General features: G+C 39.0%; 7 protein-coding genes across 7 annotated transcripts; 6 read left to right on the top strand and 1 right to left on the bottom strand.

Annotated features, from left to right (window-relative positions):
- Positions 1-836: 836 nt before the first annotated feature.
- PCOAH_00027170 (Uncharacterized protein) lies at positions 837-1,495 on the top strand (the record flags this gene model as incomplete). Its single annotated transcript, XM_020059522.1, has 2 exons — positions 837-879; positions 1,074-1,495. 2 exons carry the CDS (start codon positions 837-839, stop codon positions 1,493-1,495), a joined length of 465 nt encoding a protein of 154 aa, XP_019914991.1.
- Positions 1,496-2,615: 1,120 nt separating this feature from the next.
- On the bottom strand, positions 2,616-4,667 carry PCOAH_00027160 (Uncharacterized protein; the record flags this gene model as incomplete). The annotated part of the gene is made up of 1 exon (XM_020059521.1): positions 2,616-4,667. The coding sequence occupies one exon, from the start codon at positions 4,665-4,667 to the stop codon at positions 2,616-2,618; it is 2,052 nt and encodes a 683-aa protein (XP_019914862.1).
- Positions 4,668-5,085: 418 nt separating this feature from the next.
- On the top strand, positions 5,086-6,886 carry PCOAH_00027150 (Uncharacterized protein; the record flags this gene model as incomplete). The annotated part of the gene is made up of 2 exons (XM_020059520.1): positions 5,086-5,697; positions 5,795-6,886. 2 exons carry the CDS (start codon positions 5,386-5,388, stop codon positions 6,884-6,886), a joined length of 1,404 nt encoding a protein of 467 aa, XP_019914817.1.
- A 987-nt stretch (positions 6,887-7,873) lies between these two features.
- Positions 7,874-8,540, top strand: PCOAH_00027140 (30S ribosomal protein S14; the record flags this gene model as incomplete). The annotated part of the gene is made up of 2 exons (XM_020059519.1): positions 7,874-8,282; positions 8,437-8,540. 2 exons carry the CDS (start codon positions 7,874-7,876, stop codon positions 8,538-8,540), a joined length of 513 nt encoding a protein of 170 aa, XP_019915166.1.
- Positions 8,541-10,132: 1,592 nt separating this feature from the next.
- PCOAH_00027130 (Uncharacterized protein) lies at positions 10,133-11,440 on the top strand (the record flags this gene model as incomplete). The annotated part of the gene is made up of 1 exon (XM_020059518.1): positions 10,133-11,440. One exon carries the CDS (start codon positions 10,133-10,135, stop codon positions 11,438-11,440), a length of 1,308 nt encoding a protein of 435 aa, XP_019914937.1.
- A 1,518-nt stretch (positions 11,441-12,958) lies between these two features.
- Positions 12,959-14,908, top strand: PCOAH_00027120 (Transmembrane protein; the record flags this gene model as incomplete). Its single annotated transcript, XM_020059517.1, has 1 exon — positions 12,959-14,908. One exon carries the CDS (start codon positions 12,959-12,961, stop codon positions 14,906-14,908), a length of 1,950 nt encoding a protein of 649 aa, XP_019914802.1.
- Positions 14,909-16,104: 1,196 nt separating this feature from the next.
- On the top strand, positions 16,105-17,412 carry PCOAH_00027110 (Uncharacterized protein; the record flags this gene model as incomplete). Its single annotated transcript, XM_020059516.1, has 1 exon — positions 16,105-17,412. One exon carries the CDS (start codon positions 16,105-16,107, stop codon positions 17,410-17,412), a length of 1,308 nt encoding a protein of 435 aa, XP_019914723.1.
- Positions 17,413-17,719: the final 307 nt, after the last annotated feature.

The following is a 17,719-nucleotide window of genomic DNA, read 5'->3' as shown; positions in this document are numbered from 1 at the left end:
CTTGGAACGTTTTTCCTCCTTTGCGGGGTTAAACATTGACATGTGAGAATGGGCCAATGTTGACAGAAAGGCGGACATACGTTATATGCTCAGTACGCTACATGCAAACCAAGTTGGGGTTTCCACAAAAAGATAAAATGAAGCAAAACAGAGCGAAGTAAAATAGATCGGTGAGCTCAAATTGTTCTTCCCCCTCTGATGGGAGACAATGCCTTTTCATATTTTTCACACTCATGCATGCAAATTGCGTGAGCAATGAAAGTTAGCAGAGGGACAGATTAAACAAAATAGTGGAAGAAAAAAAAATTTATAAAAGGAAAAGTTCAACGAACGAGCGAAATGGAGGCACATTTTATCCTTCTTCAACAGGGATGTCACAAACATGTACAACAGTTGCTGCTGTTTTAGAGCCTTTGAGCTGGAAATGATTTTTCGCTCTGTTTATTCGCCTACCACATTAAATCATTAAAAAAAAAAAAAAAAAACCAAGGGGAAACAAATGACAGATAATAAGATCAAAAAAATGGTGAAAGCGAAAAAGTGTGCTCAAAAAAGCAGCCACACACAAAGACATTAAAAAATTAATTCAGAGAAAGCGAAAAAAAAGACCATTCGTTGTGTTAAAAATTAAATCAAAAACATCACAATAAAAACACTTAAGAAAACATTCAAAAACGAAATTTTATGTACACACATTTTTTTGAAAAACTTTTTCGGCGAAATTCCCCCTTTATGCAATATACATTCATATATACAACATACATACATACGTATAGCAATCCCTGCGCACAAGAATTTTACACCTCAAGAGAGTAGACACCAGAAAAACGAACAAAATGGCTCCTCTAGTTGTAGATACCTATGACTGCGTCTATTTAAGTAATGAAACAGAAAAAAAAAAAAAAAGAATTCGTTATGTGTATATATGTACGTTCGGGCGTCATTCATATGTGGAAATTTCTCCCAATGCGTGCCTTGCGAGGCGCCTCCTTTCGTTACAAAATATGTCCATGCGCGTGAACATTTGCACATATACACTTGTACATGTTTTTTTTTTTTTTTTTTTTCCGCAGGACCGCAACCAGCAAGCACGTACTACTACCCCCTAGGCATGACGTGGAAATATGTCGTAAGCTCGAAATCGACAGGCTGCTTCGGAACAACGAAAAAATACACCTTGACCCCAGAGACATACTACTACCCATATTACTATTACTATGTTTACTACACCCCCGCCGAATCTTCCATCGTCTGCTCATCCAATAAGAAAGTAATCAAGGATAAAAAAAAGAAAAAGGACGAAGATAAGAAAGAGCTAAAAGACGAATCTTCAAAGGAGGGAAGTGAAAAAGAGGAAGAATTAAAAAAAAGTTCAGGCAAAAAGAAGTATGAATATGTTGAAGGAGAAAGAGTGGTGAGGACTTACGTACCCGTAGTGGAACCGTACTATTGCACCAGGAGCTATTACGTTCCACGTGCAATTCTTTTCCCATAGTGTTCGCCGCTGCGATAGGGAGAAAGATCGTGTAGGCAGAAAAGCCTGCATGGAAATTACCCTCAATGTTATATATGCCATTTTGCACACCGGTTCGCGCGTGCGTGAATTTTCCTCCTCGATGAGCTCGAATCGTGGTAAAACTCACGGGGCACGCATATAAATATGTATATATGCACCATATTGCTTATCCCCCCGTGAAGAAGAAAAAAAAAAAAAAGTGGCTTACTTCATGACCATTTGAATATTTTCTTTTTTTTTTTTTCATTTTATCGTAAGTGCTCATATTTTTGAATATCCTTCTTTTTAATTTCTTTTGTCTTTTATATTTAATATTTGTTGCAGCAGCACACGTTTCTCCTTTAAGAACAAACTCGTTTTACAACATTGCGACGTTTTTACAATGTTTTTTTGGTAATGTTTTTTTTATTTTCATTTTTACCTGAACCGTTCATACGAAATGTTCCCCTTGAAACGATCATTATTAATGTGAGAACATAACTGAAGCAGCGCTTTAAAATACGCATTTTTCTACATTCGTTAATTTCTTTAAAAACAAAAGATTTAATCAAATGGGTGCGTCGATGAAGCGACTGCCTCGATTGGAGAATAATTCGTGTTTTGTTACAAAAAAATAAATAAATAAAATAAAAAATCATTGGAAAAATTCAAAATTAAAAAGGTGATGTGTGTGCGCTCCCTTGCAAGTCCACCACTGCTAGCGGTAGGTAGGAAAAAGGGAAGACTCATCCAGGATGCCCTGAGAAAAAGTTCGCCCTCGATGTAAAAGTACGCACACCTGTGAAGAAACAGAATTAGAAGGTTCGCTTTGTATTTTACTGATCATCGATCCGCTGCATATTTGTTCCCAGTATTGCGACAAACGAGATGTGTGCGCCCTGAACAAATATTAACCAAAAGGAAGGACGCTGGTCTGACTGGAGCAATCGGGCCAGGTAAAAGTTCGCTCCACTACAATGTATACTGCACTACACTGTACTGTTCGTTTATACCATGTTTAATTGTGTCCTGCCCGTATGCACAGTAGTCTGCACCGCCACACAGTCACCATGCGCTAATCCACGGAGTGTCTGTTCCTTCACCTCTTCGCGCAAACGTCTTACGACTTGTTGTAACTGTTATTATAGGTCGTTTTAAACCTCAGGTTTTCACTCATATAGAGGTCTGAATTTTCAACTGGTTGGACCAGGTTATTGGTATTTTTGTATTGCGTTAAGTGGAATCGAGTGGCATGCAGATGTTTGTTTAAGAAGTCTTCCTTTTTAGCCATGAAATTGTCCCGTATTCTCTCCCTTATAACGTAGGAGGGGCAAAAGGGGTCCAGCTGCAAGTTGTAATTGGCAACCACATCGTCGTATTTTTTGGCAGTATTGGCATTTCTGTTGTTCGGGACATGCTCACTGGAGGACCTTTCCCGAGCACCCTTACCAAAGTTATATCTCTCCCTCTGCAAATTTTTAACGAATTCAAAATATGGCTTGTTGGTATTTTTAATCCAATTGAGCATAGACTTCTCCTCAAGTTGATAATTTGCTAAAAAATCATTCACATTGATGAATCCCTTTTTTTCCGTATCGATATATTTTAGCAGTATATCAACATCCGTATTTGAGATATCTTTAATTTTTAGCTTTTCAAAACTTTTACGTAAATCTTCCTTCGTTATGTAGCTATCTTTATCAATGTCTAAATGTTTAAAAATTTCATAAATGGATAAGTAAGAAACTTGCGAATCCGTTTTTTTATTTTCCTTTTTTGTGCCTAGATAATTTGACTTGAAATTGTTCCTCACCGAGTAGTCTATTTCTTCGATTAAAAATTTTGCCCTTTTAATTTCCTCCTTGTTCAATTCTTCTGCGTATAGCTCCCCTACAATTTCTGAGGGGGGAATATTTCTGGAGTAAAAATCGTACGCGTCTTTTATGCTTTTGTTTTGGCTGTTCAGCATTTCGTAGTCGATGTTTAAATTTTTTATGAAGTGATCCACAGACACTTCATTATCTTTGTTAGTTAGCAGGGTGGATATGTAAGCCTTCATGTTAAATTCTGTCAACCCTTCTCGTTTTTTTGCTCCTTTTGATTTGTTCTCCGATTCGTGGGAATAACCACTGTTGGTCCAGCGTGGTCCCCCCGTTGGGTTCGGAACATCCTTTCCCCGTTGTTCAATTATTTCCGTGACGTAATTTTCCAGGTCGTCAATTTTTATTTTGTCTTTCCCTTTGAACAAATCGGCTAGCTCCCTCTCCGATATGAGTTCCTTAAACTGTTTGGAAAATTCGGAAGCCTTCAGCCTGACATTGTCGATGTAGTTAATTGTCTTTAGCTTCACATCTTCTGGATTAAAATTGTACTTTAGCATTTTATTTTTTAACTTACTGCACACAATTTTGTTTACATAGCTATTTTGGTCATTTCCCCCTTTGAGATTAATAAATGTGGAAAAGTCTTTGTAATTTATTTCTTCCCCGTCGCAATTTAAATTGCTTTTCAAAACGCACCAGGAGAATTTTATCTTGTTTTCCCCCATGCTGGGAAGTATATATTTGATCATGTGTTTATATTCGTCATAGTTAAATTTTTCTTGGTCACCCCCTTTGGATGGATCCTTATCCCCCCCATGTGTGTGATTTTCCATTTCTGCCTGACTTTTTGCATTTCGCGTATCCATTATTTGGCCAATTTTGTACCTCAGCCTGCTGCCCTCCGAATTGTGCACATGACTTAAATAGCTCCACAACTCCGTCACGTCAATTTCTTTTTCGACCTTCTCATTTGATCTATCTTGTAAATTCACATTCGTTACGTTTATTTTTTTTTTGCATTTGTTTGGCTTAAATTTACATGGGGTGTCTATAACATACCCATTTTGCGCACCATCAGTAATTTTAAAAAGTTGGACAAACTCTTCCTTCCCGCACTTCTTTTCACTTTTCCCAGGTTGGAGAAATTCCCTTCGTTCGTTTTTATATTTTTCCTTTAGTTGATCTGAGAAAATGGCACTATTCATCATTCCAGCAGTGGCAGGGTTTCCTCGCCTGTCACCATCGCCGTCGCAATGGCTCACATTGGAATAATCAGACACGACGGAGTGGAAACTTGGTTTGTTCGATTTCCCCGTTTTATGACATCTTTCCTTTTTTCTTGTTGCCATTTAGGACACACAAACAGGTTGGGTAAAACAGCAGGGAGTGTAATAATATTTTCATGCTTTGTTCTTACTATGGGTGGATGTAGCGTGTGTTATGTGGTTAGCATACTCGCACCGAAGCGGATAAATCGGTGGATAAAAAGAAACATTTCATATGGGTAAGAAGTGGAAGCATATAACAGTATGCAATCATAAATGTTTAAATATCAAAATGGTTTATTCATAAAAAATGCGATGCGTTTATATAGGTCTGAAATGTTTCACTCTCATCGCGGGTTCCACAAATGGGTGTCTTTTTTTTTTTTTTTTTTTTTTATAATAAACGCACCCCCTTTTTGCTTAATTGCACATTATTACGGTTGGGATAAATTCGACTCATGGGAATATTCCTAAAAAGGGAGGAGCAGGAATGACACAATTGTTTTGCGCTTTAGGCAAAAGAGTATACTCACGCGGCGCACTGCACATTGGGATCCCTTACGACATCTGTGCCCACGTAGACATAGGCACACTTATGCATGCACAAATGTAAGGGTCAAAATGCAGAGGATTTTTATCCCTCCCCTTCATTCCTTGGCTCATTCGCTAATCCGTTCAGTTACATAAAATAGGACATCTTCATGAACCTTGAGCAGGTCCAGGTGCAGGGAAAAAAAAAGAAAAAGTAATTAACCATCCCTAGCAGGAGCATCTGAAGCGAACGCAGAGAAGAACGAACAAAATGAAGAAAAATGCAGAATCCGCTGACAGACAGGGGAAGGTCGAAAAGAAGTGCATCCAGGACATGCTAAAAGAAAACGACTGCGAAACTGTGGAGGAGCTTAAAAATTTAATAACCTTCCTGAACAGCGAAAATAAAAGGCTGCACTCAGTAAACATTGAATCGCTCAAAAAAATAAACATCCTTACGGTGAGGGTGAAGAATTTAGAAAGCTTAGCAAAAAATTATGACCAGTTTTATCAAAATGGAAAGAACTACAAGGACAAGTTGGAGCAGCTCAGCCGCAAAGTGAATGCGCTCATGGGTTACGCAGTAAGTGTGTGAGAAGAGCAAATCCTTGGGGAGTATTCCGCCTCTTCGCTTTGCGTGGAAGCAACAAAATGTACACTGCCCCCCGCTTCCCCCGCAGAAGGACAAACAAAACGAGTGCTGCGAACTGATCGGAGAGCAAGACAAGTACTTTAGAAACTTCTTCGCAAACCTGAATAAAATTATCCAGTCGATTGTTTCGTTTGACACGGATGGAAACCGAGGAGAAGGAAGTGCCTCTCCCCGTGTTAGCAGCCCCCTTGATGGGGAAAGTTACCACCAAAGGGGGCAACCAAAAGGGTCCTCTTCAGCCTGCACATCCGACAATGACGATGACAATCGCGGTTACGCCAATTCGGAAGATGAAGAAAACAAAATACAAAAACAACGGTCTAATTATTTAACCGTGACAAGGGAATGCACACATAACAGGATGAACACGCACGGTAAAACATCCAACCGTGCCGATATGTCCCCCCTTGATGAGTCACGAATGAAGGAAGAACAAGACAGGTGCAACGAAAGAATCGAAAAAATAAAAAGTCTATGCGAATCATTCAGAAATATAGACAATGAGTCTTCCAAATCGGGCAATTCCGATGGAAGTAGAAAACCAAATGGGAATCTTCCCCTTTCGTCAAAGCAAAAAAAAAAGAAAAAAAAAAAAACCTTAGATAGTCAGCTTGGTGAGACATTCCATTCAGGGTGGGAGAATGACCCTATGCAGGAGTACCAACTGGAGAATGATGAGGACATAAAACTAGCCCATAGTGAACATTTAGGGGATGGAAAAATACGTGAAAAAGTGACATACAAAAAAATGAATGGAAGCAAAGTGGATGCACAAAAGAGACCGGACAACATTGCGGATTATGATAAGGACATAAAAAAAAGGTTAAACAATTTGGTAAACGACGTAAGTAGTAGTAGTAGTAGTAGTAGTAGTAGGGGAAACAAAAAAAATAACGACGTGGCTGCAAAGAACAATCCTTCCACTAAAGTCCCAAGTGTTCAAAGCAATATTATGGATATTTTAAATAATCGAATACATAAGGCTTCGTTGGAGCACATAGAAAGTAGCACTACCCCCAAGTACGTCAAATATAACACTATACATCGGGAAATTATGAATCCACGTCAACACTTTGTTAAGCAGAACAAAAATTCTGTTGATCATATAATTTGCCTGTAATGACTTCGCTGTATGTGTGGAGCGCTCCACCGTAGAACGTCCCCTCCGGTAAAACACACCGCGTTAGTAAAGGACAACCCTACTGAGTTCCTTTCTGATAATGCCCCTGTGCCATTAAATAAGAACCCCTCAATGGGAAGTGTCCATTATGAACCGTTTGTCTTGTCAGTTCTTTTTTTAAAGTAGTACATAGTGTATGTTTCTCCCCACTGTACGGTCACATTTTTTGGTCTTTTAAAAATTTATGAATTTTTTTTTTTTATTTTTTTTTTTTAAAACTTCTTTTATTTTTAAAGCCACATTTTGGAAGTTATGCGAAGGGCAACCCTGAAAAGAAGAAAATAAATAAATATATATATATATATATTCTGCACATTGGGCCGCCTGTAAAATGTTATCCATTCCGAGAAAGGGAAAAAACTCCGGCCTGGCTTACCCCCGACAACGCAGCGGCGCTCTTTTTTTTCCTTCCCCTTGCTCCAAAATTGACCAATATTTTTCTTCACCTTTGAACAGGCAAATAGGAAGGAGTTGTTCAAAATGATTTTTCAGGCATGCTAATTCAGTACAATTTTTTTTTTTTTTTTTTTTTTTTTCATTTGGGAACATCTTAAAGGTGACCTCTGAAGAGATCACAGAACGTTTGTATATATCCCCTGTTCGAACGAGTGAGCAACCCTTTCTTCCTCCGATGTGCCAAAAGAAGCGGAAACATGAGGAATTCCTCCTTCCGAGTGATGAGGCAACACATATAAGGACATTCGCCAAAATGCGCATATGTACTTGCACACACTTGTGCACACTTGCTGAGGGATGCTAAAAAAGTGCCACACCAGTTTGGCATGCCAGAGGAGGCTTTCTCATTTTCATACACTGCACACACTGGGGAATTGTCCCCCCATTTGGTCCCAACATCCCCCCTCACACTCACACAAATATATTAAATCACTACACGGCACGTATTTCCCCAACGGATGAAGATGTGAAATGCTGAAGTTCATAAAATTTTTTTTCGTTTATCTCGTTTTAACGAACGCTAAGAAGACCCTGCACAGAAATGAGAGGTGCCCCTTCCAGTTATTTTTAAATGGATCCACAACGTTGGGTGCAAAAAGGAAGAACCAAAGTTGTGTTGGAAAAATAACCCCCTTGCATTTGAAGAAAAGGCTAGACCCAAACGACAAGTACACAGTAATCAAAAGACATGAAGCAAGAGTACAGAGAAATTTAAAGAGGAAGTACCTCATTGAAAGATACAAGGAAAAAAGAGAGCTACTAAAAAAGTACATAGCAGAAGCATCGTCCCCTATTGAATATGTTTACTGGAAATATAAGTTGTCTTCTCTTCCCAGGGACTCCTGCCCTGTCAGGTTCCGGAACAGGTGTGCAATCACAGGTAGGTGCAAACAAGGGCAGGCAGAAAAATGCACATAAATACACGAAAAAATGCGCAAAAAAATAAACAAAGAGAAATGTCCATATTTACATGCATGTACCTACCTCCTACACAACGTGAACACAATAAAACGCGTCCTTCCTTCCCCCCCCAGGCAGAGCTCGCGGATATTACTCCTTCTTCGGCCTGTGTAGACACCAAGCTCGTGCGCTCATACAGAAAATGTTCTTCCCCGGTTTTGTCAAGGCATGTTGGTAGCTTTTGAAAAGCTCTCCAGGGATGATGGGTTAGGAAATTTTGTGATGCCGCTAGGGATGATTTGGCCGCTATGCCAGACACGGCCAAATTGACAAATGGATGTTTTCACGTTTTGCATGAGTTCTACTGTTGTGTGTTTTTTTCACCTCTTTTGGGGGGAACACAACGCAGTTCTGCAAACAGTTGTCTGCATTCCCCTATTCGCAATGTGTCAACCCAGATACATCACAACGTTAACATAGTAGTGAAAAAAAAAAAAAAAAATATAATAAATGGACATTTGATTAGCAAATTTGACATTTTTTTTTACTTTTTTTTTTTTTTTTTCCCTCCTGAGAAGGTTATCCTTGCATGATTGCCAACTCCCCAATGCGTGAAAGCTTACTCCAACAATTTCCCAAAAGTGCTGAGGAGCATTTCGCCTAGTTCAGTGCCCTGCACACATATGGGAAAAAAGCAGAGTCCTTTTTTTTTAATCCCATTTTTGCGATCAGTCCAGAGTCGCCTGTTCTTCCCCTGAATATAAGCTGCCTGAAAGGGTGACACCGTTACAAAAGAAGTTTCTTCATATGTGCTTTTTCGGTTCAGCGAGGTGATCGCGCTTGTGTGCTAGTTGTGTGCCTACATGTACGTTCGTCTTCTACGCTTAACTTTTTTTTTTTTTTTTTTTCAAATGCTCTCTCTCATTTCGTGCCGGGGGTGTGACATATATGCGATAAAATTTGCACAGTCCATTTTTTATGTTTCTCCGAGTTGTAAGTTGCACCGCATTTGTGTGTCACCTGTATCGGTAGGGGCAAGAGCATTAGTATGTATATATACTAAGCACCACTGCAGCGCACTAAAATGGGGTTAATTAAAAGGGGAAAAATAAAAAGCAACACAGTGATACCTTATTGCCTCCTTTTTTTGCGCAACGTTCTTTGTAGAGTTTTTTTTTTTTTTTTAATTCGTAGAAAATTATGGTCCGCTTTTTTTATTTTCGCATATTTGCAACGTAATTCTTAGATTTTTATTTTTTTCTATTTTTTCCGTATTCCCCCGTGTATTGTATTTTTAAGTAGAAAGCTCTCAACAGGTGAGAAGCTGCTCTCTATTTTTTGTGGCGGTGCGCGCTTACCATGCGTTAGTACATGTTTACAATTCCCCCAAGGGGTCAAATCAACGCTGGCAAAAAATAATTTAAAAAAAAAAAAGGACCTAGTTAGCCTAACTCCTGTGGGGAAAATCTCCATTTGAACTTTTTAAATCGAGAAAAGGTGCAACTGTTTGTCGCCAAATTGGAAGATACAATTTTTTTTTGCGTAAGTTGTGTAATCTGTAGAGGCAATCCACACAGCGGCATCACACGTGGTAGTAAACCAAGTCAGAACGAACGAACGTCGCAACAACCGGACGTTTTCCCGCATAGAACTAACGTAGGAAACGCATATACAGACATAGCACATCTCCTGCACCCCCGAAGAGTGTCTACGCAAAAGCGGAAGATATGTTTAGCGTTGTCTCGCTGTTCCTCTGTGAGCATCCCACTGGTTCGTTTTTGCCCGAGGAGAGTAACCCAAAAAAATACACACACTACGTAAGATGCGAAAATGCAAAGAATTCAAAACGAGGTGAAGCGAAGAAGTCGCTTCTTCAAGTGGGACGTGAAGTTTTACAGCAGTAAGGTAAAGGTGGAAAAGAAGGCAGAGAAGAGGCACAACGAAAACCTGCAGGGGAAGGAGAAGAGGTACAACCTGTGGAGGTGGGGGTGCTCCGGCGAAAGTATTTTTTCCTCCGTCAAGGTTGGGGAGAAGAACAAAATGCCGGAAAAAGTTCCAAATTTCGAAAATGCAAAAATTGAAAAATTATCAGCTGGTTGTAATCACGCAGCTTTTATAGTCGACGGGAAAATATACACTTACGGTTTGAATGATAAAGGACAGTTAGGGAGACCGATAGAGGAAGAAAATGATGGAAATAAAAATTATTCCTTAACACCAAAGGAAGTGAAGACAGAGGGCGATGTAAAATTCAAAGACGTGTGTTGTGGTTTTAAACACACTATGGCAGTGGATGTGAATAATAACCTATACACGTGGGGATGGGGTGGGAATTTTTTCAAAGGAGCAAATGGATTAGGACATGGAAACAAGCAGAATTTAAGTACCCCCAAAAAAGTGGAGTCATTTAAAAGTGATGATTCTGATTTTGTAAATATCTGTTGTGGTGAACAACACAGTTTAGTGTTGACAAAAAATGGGAAGGTGTACGGATGTGGACGAGGTGAATTTGGTAGATTAGGTAAAGGAAACCACGGAGATCAATTATTTTTTGAAGAAATAGATTTTTTCATTAGTAACAATATTACCGTGAAGGGAATTTCTTGTGGTCATAGTTTTTCTGCTGCGTTGTCAACGGATGGAGAGGTATACGTTTGGGGAAGGAATGACTATGGACAGCTTGGCATAGAAAATAGCATCGGAGATTTATACTCCCATGAGGTATATCCAAATAAAGTGAAATATTTCGACATGGAAAATATTAAAATCAAATTTATTGCTTGTGGGGACAATCATATGATTGCTTGCTCAGAAAATAACGTCATCTTCTTTTGGGGCTCAAGAGCATGGCTGGAACCCAAAGCCATAACTTTAAGTCCTCTCTACCAAAATAGCATAATTAAAAAAAATATAGACAAAATACAGGCAGGTGGAAATACCTACTACTATTCTATGCTTCTTTCCGACAATAAATTGTACTCTTGGGGGAAATACAACTCCTCCTGTTTGGCGCTAAGCGATAAAAAAAATCATAACGAACCTACGCTCGTGGATTCTGAACTGTTTAATGGCGAAATAGTGTGTGACATTTCTTGTGGTCGGGGAAGGGTCCTCGCGAAGACTTTGGCCGTCGATTGACCTGCCTGCCGTCCAATCCTATGTTATCCCCCCCTTAACCCATGATGTGCCCCCAATTTGCCTACCCACTTGGCTACCCCCCATGGTGCAGCTCATTTGTTGGCATGCGCACCGTCAGTCCGTTTCTCCCGCGTAGCGTTCTGCGCCGTACATTTCACGCGATATGTTTTACGATTTATGTTCATTTTTTTTTTTTTTTTTTTTTTTTGTCTTTCATGAATATCTTTGGACTTAAAAACAACGTGTGCCCGTTTGCCTTTCATTTTTCCCTTTTTTAAAAATATACAATGTATGTACCATCCTGCTGAATGTTACCAACTCTCCTTAAAAGGGGATGACAAAGGCATAGGTCCATACACCCCCCATAGACGTTCGCCACGTGGGCGCTTTTACTCCCTCACATATGCTCTACATAACGTATCAAAATTTTGACCGTGGCAAATGTTACAGCTTTTTTTTTTTCATGGCAACTGCGAAAACTATATCGAAGCAGAGTTTGCATGTCAACGGCGTGTAGGATATACCACCCGTGAATGTATTCCTTCTACACAGGAGAATTTATTCATAGACTGATAAACGCCTGTAACTGTAGATGGATCCTAACCATTTTGGGAGTTTTTTTTTTTTTTTTATTTTCGCATATTTGCAACATGGCAATTTGCACAAATGTAAAATGTAAGCCACTATATCATTTAAGGGGCAGATTAAAAAAATGCCCATTTTGCCTCTTTTAACATATAGGAAAATAAAAGAATAAATATAGCAAAATAATAAATTCATGCGCGGTAGCGGGAGAACACATTTTATGGCACTGGATTGTGGCTTCTAAACCTTTGCACTACTGCTATACGACTCGGTTAATTCCCCCACGTCAGTCATTTTTTTTTTTTTTTTTTTTAAATTGCCAAAGTAGAAAAAAGGAAGTAATCGCTTTTCAGCAAAATATGAGGAGAAAATTGCCCTTGTTGTAGCAGATGGGTTCATATCTTTACAGGGATGTAAAAAAGTCAAAAATAGGAAAGAGGAAAGAGGAAAAAGCACTTGTGTCAAGGTTGACCGTGCTGAATTTATCGCTCAGTAATATACGCTAAATTTGCATCAGTTTCTTCAGTATGCCCATGTAGATGAAATCTCCCTTTGGCTGTAACGTGTGGATGCATTTATGCATATAATATCTGCACGTAGCGTGCCCGTATGTATATCCCCCTCTGCTATTGCATTTCCGCATGTTAGCCCCCAGCAAACTGACCACCACTTAGGAGCCATGTAAATGCGCAAGGTGAAAACACATAGGAGTACAAGCGCTCAAGAGAAGAGTTACTACACTGCACGTTAGGGGTGATTCTATTGCTCTACAGGAGTAACAGTTCCGTGAAGGGTTCTGTCTGTGGGTACGAGCATATTTACCCCCCTCAAGTGCGTCATACGTATGAATGTGTGTATAGCTGAGTGAGTAGCACCCCACACGAACGTAGATCAACTTTTCATCGATCCCGTTGTGTCGACAAACCGTGTAGTATGGGATCCCAACTAAGTGTGCCAAACGCCCCAGGCGGCGGGGCGAACGCCGCAAACGATAACGGGGCAGGAAACGAAAATGCGAGGACCCCATTTTTCCAGAAACTTATATCCATCATTGCGCAAATGCTAATCATGCACATGGTGATGTATTTCATAACAGGAGGGAAAAACAAAACGGGGTCAAAATATGGAAGTAAAATAGAAGGCAACAATTTGACCCTAAGCAATAGTCTAGAACATGGGGACATATTTGACCTCTACCTATTCCTTAGTGACAACCATTCAGTCGACTATGAATACATAAAAAAGAAAAGTAAAATGATACAAGTGAGGGAGAAGGAATTATACACATATAAAAAGTTCAGCAAATATGACCCGACTAACTTTAGCTTTTATTTAAATGATTCGTGGAAGGGAGAAAAGTACCTCAGCGTCATTATGATCCCATTGCACTTTTATAAAAACCGTAATGCGTCCAACCTGCTAGGTAGCACAATAAAAGACGAATTCAAGAAACAGCTTCTCATTGAAAACATCCCCCTGACGGTGAAAATGAAGCCTTTCGAATCGGAGGAAGATGAAAAATATAACTTAATGGACGGAAGCTACACGAATAAGAAGAAAAGAATAAAAGAGGAAGAAGAGAAGAAAGGGGAAAAAGGAAAAAAAGAAGAATTCTATCACATAAAAAAGAGAATAGATATTAACATTATTTATGATCAAGCGAAGCACCGAATTAACGAATTTAATATGCCTCATTTGAAAAGGTGGAAAATTAATATACACAATGGTACGTATACTCCCCCAATATTTTTGTCCGATTTTTGGCTCATAGAAAATGATTACTATGTTTTAGACAGAACCTTTTTAAAGGATAAGGATAAGAGGACGAGTTACATCTCAGTGTACGATCCGTATAGGATAACAAAAAGTGAAAAAGACATTCATTCCTACGTGGTGGAAAAAAATGCAGACGAAAATAAGTTAGTAAAAATTGAAATAAATTATGGCACCTGCAGTTTTATGTATTATATGTTCATAAAACAGTTGGATACATCGATACAAATGATGGATAAAAATGACCAGACGTTTTCTTTCCAAAATTTGACAAACGCAACAGCTACAAAGGAAATTAACATGATGAAAAAAATTATTATGACTACAAATATTTACATGTTAATTTTTTCTGCTCTTTTTATTTTACTCCATTCTATATTTTCCTTTTTCGCCTTCAAAAATGATATGCAATTTTGGTACCAAAATGAGTCCATGGAGGGACTGTCAGCTCTTAGCGTTATAACGACCTTTGTGTGTGACATAATATTAGCCTTATATTTATACGATTCTGAGAACACGTCCTGGTTACTTCTATTCGAGATGTTCGTTGGAGTGGCACTCTCTGCGTGGAAAGTTACCAAAGCAGTGCATGTATCTTTTAGTAAATCCTATCCCTATATCATATTAAAGGACAAAAAAAATTACACAGAATCGATGACCAAGAAGTACGACAAAATTGCAGTTAAATATGTTGGAATTGTTCTCATCCCCTGTTTCATTGGATATGCTATTTATTCTCTATTCTACTATAAATACAAGTCTTGGTACTCCTACATAATCTCTGTGCTTGCTGGAACAGTTTATACCTTTGGGTTTATTATGATGACCCCACAATTATACATAAATTATAAGCTAAAATCTGTGGAGCACCTACCATGGAAGGCTCTCATTTACAAGTCGCTAAACACCTTCATCGATGACATTGCCTTTTTCCTAATTGACATGCCGTGGATGCACAAGCTTTCTTGCTTTCGAGACGATGTTATATTTTTGTGCTACATATATCAGAGGTGCATCTATAAAGTGGACAAGAACCGGCACGAGCACCTGGCCCAGGGGCAGCACCAGGTGGTGGCTCAGTCCGCTCCGGCAGACAAGAAAAACGACTAGGCGTTGCTGCACAACTGTATGACGCCACTTATGCGTCTACCTTGTTTTTACCAATTTTTTTTTTCTTCTTTTGATTCACCTCCCCCTGCTGTTCATTTCGCTGGTTAAAACGAGTGGGTATGTGTGTATACGTCCCATTTGTCGGAACATGTGCGTATACTGGCATGTTTGCCCTTTTTGGCACACGCGTCTCATTCGTCAGGGTAGTAGTTAGCCCCGCACACACACACACATATACACTGCTGTGCATGCACCAATGGTAAACCTATTTCTTGTCTGTTCCTAAAATTGTTTTAACTGCTACGTAAAATGTAAACCCCATCACCTCATCCTTTTTAATTCTACTTGTAGTAACTACCCCTTCATGCATTCCCCACCTTTCCATGCTGTCCTTTTTGGCATATCGTTGTTTATAATTTTACACACATCGCCCAGTTTGCGTCCCCAACTTTACAATTAATTTTTTTTTTTTTTTTTTTTTTGAATAACCCTAAACTTGAAAAAATAAATAGTTCTTAATAAATAATACTTTCTCTTTTCAATTACGGACTGTTATAAGGGAGGAACAGCAAACGGGAGAATCTTCTCTGTGTGTGTTCATCCCGTTGGCAATCCTTCCCCTGGGAAAGTAACACAAAGGGGGCATTACATCGGTTGTGTCTAACTACTCGATGAGGAAAAGACGCGTGTGCATACGTCTGGGCATTTAAATCTGTTGCACACATCATGCGTCATGTATCCATGGAAGATGTATTTTTTTTTTTTGTGTGTACATTTTAAAAAATATTAATGTGAGCAATTCACACGTGCGTGTCGCTGTGTTTTGTTTTGTTTTGTGTTGGTTTTTTTTTTTTTTTTTTTTTTTCCACGCTTCATTGTAAAATTGCCAGTTGTTTTTTGTGCGTCATACGTTTACAACATGCAGTGCGTGCATGGTGTACGTATTCGTTTGAGTGTTTTTTTTTTTTTTTTTCTTTAACATCTTCCATTTGTCCATTTGTACCAACGCAGTTGTTCATAAAAAAATAAAAATTGCGCGGCAGTGGTGACCAACGAATGTGCAAAGCGGTCAATGTTCTTGCAGACATATTTGACCTCGCTGGCGTTTCAGTCGTGTTGGTAGCTTCCTTTGGTTAGAAATTGCTTCCATTTTTGACAAGTACACGACAGGGGATGTACTGCATATCGACGCAGACATGGAAAAACTGTTCAACTGCGAAATTTTAGACAGACCTGCGCATTGCAGATGGGTAAAGGAAGAAGAAGACCGTTGGGGCGCTGCGGAGGGGGAGGGCACAGCAGATGGACAAAGTCTGGCGCTCCACAACATTCTAGACTACACTGAACTGTACAGAAAATACAAAGAAAAAAATGCAGCCAAGTGGGTTAACAAGCTGCCTGTGTCTCCATACAGATATCCCCCCAATTTGAAAAATGCCAATTTTGATGAAATAAAAACGGAGTACATATATGACCAAATAAATGCGCACTTTGCTGGGGGGAAACTTGGCGAAGCAGTGACAGACGGAACGGAAAATAACCAAAACTGCTACGAAGGGGATTTTAAAATTTGGATTCCTCAAAATGAACAACAGGGACAAAAACAAGCGACGGAAAAAAAAACTCTGCGGAAAAAAATATACGACGGAGAAGTCATGTTCTATGAAGATTACGTGGAACAGCAAGCAGCGAAGGATTACGAGCGATTTTTTAAAAAGCCCTACCAAGTGAAAAAAAAAGACGAAGGAGGTAAGTACTACCTTTACGGGAAAAAATTAGACATGAACGAGCATGAAGATATATACAGAAAGTACTACAACTTGGATGATGAATTCTTCATCAAACGGATGCAACTGAATGAGCAGATAAATAAAAAAAAAGAAAAAAATGTGGAAGAAGAAGAGAAAAAAGAGGAAGAAGAAAAAAAAAAATTCCAAAAGGAATATGCAAAATTAAGTTTTAAAGATCAAAACTTTATAGTAAAATTAAAAGAAGAAAATAATTTGGAAAGTTATTTAAGTACTTACAAATTTTACAAAAAAAATAAAAATATCTTTGAAAAAGATTTGCCCGAATTTAAGAAAAAAGAATTATTGTTTGGGCAAATTCCTGATATTATTTTACCTGCCAACGTTCGGAAAACAAAACACCCAAAAAATTGTTTAGTCCCTCTGAGTAGCCTACACACGTATGCAAATTTTATTGACGACCTTTTCAAATGCCCCTACATTTACATCGCCATCGATGCAGAACTGGGGAAGTACTGGAAAACAAATGAAAATGAAGTTATGAATAATATCAAATCGGAGAAAATAAAAAAAGGCTACAAGAAGGACATTTATTCAGTGACCAAGGAGCAGCTAGAAAGTTCCAGTGCCAAATTGAAAAATTTACTGAACAATGGGGAGGAAGGAAAAAAAGCGGCCAATTTTACTATTAACTTTAAGATACCAAAGAAGGAAAATAAAACGAAAACGGTGTGCAACGGGAGGTACGTCGTGTAGTAAAGAATGTACAGGTATGGGTAATTATATATGCCATTTTTTTCCCCCCCCCCCAAATGGTATGCACACGTTTGGACAATCACCCTTTTTGGGGATCACCCCTCTATGTGCTTCTCGTCCCACTCGCTCCTGGGGGTCCCCCATTTGGGGCCAATTTTTTAAAAAAAACAAACTAATTAGTCATTTACGCTCGTCCAAAGGGATAATTCCGCAGGGGGTATAAAAGGCATCCAGGCCGGTGCACTCACAGAATGGCACTTGCTCCATATGGAGTGATAGAAAATGCGACACATCACTTGTACCTGCG

Source organism: Plasmodium coatneyi, chromosome 9 (genome assembly GCF_001680005.1).
Source record: "Plasmodium coatneyi strain Hackeri chromosome 9, complete sequence".
Lineage (NCBI taxonomy): Eukaryota > Apicomplexa > Aconoidasida > Haemosporida > Plasmodiidae > Plasmodium > Plasmodium coatneyi.
This window is presented reverse-complemented; position numbering and strand designations above follow the sequence as displayed.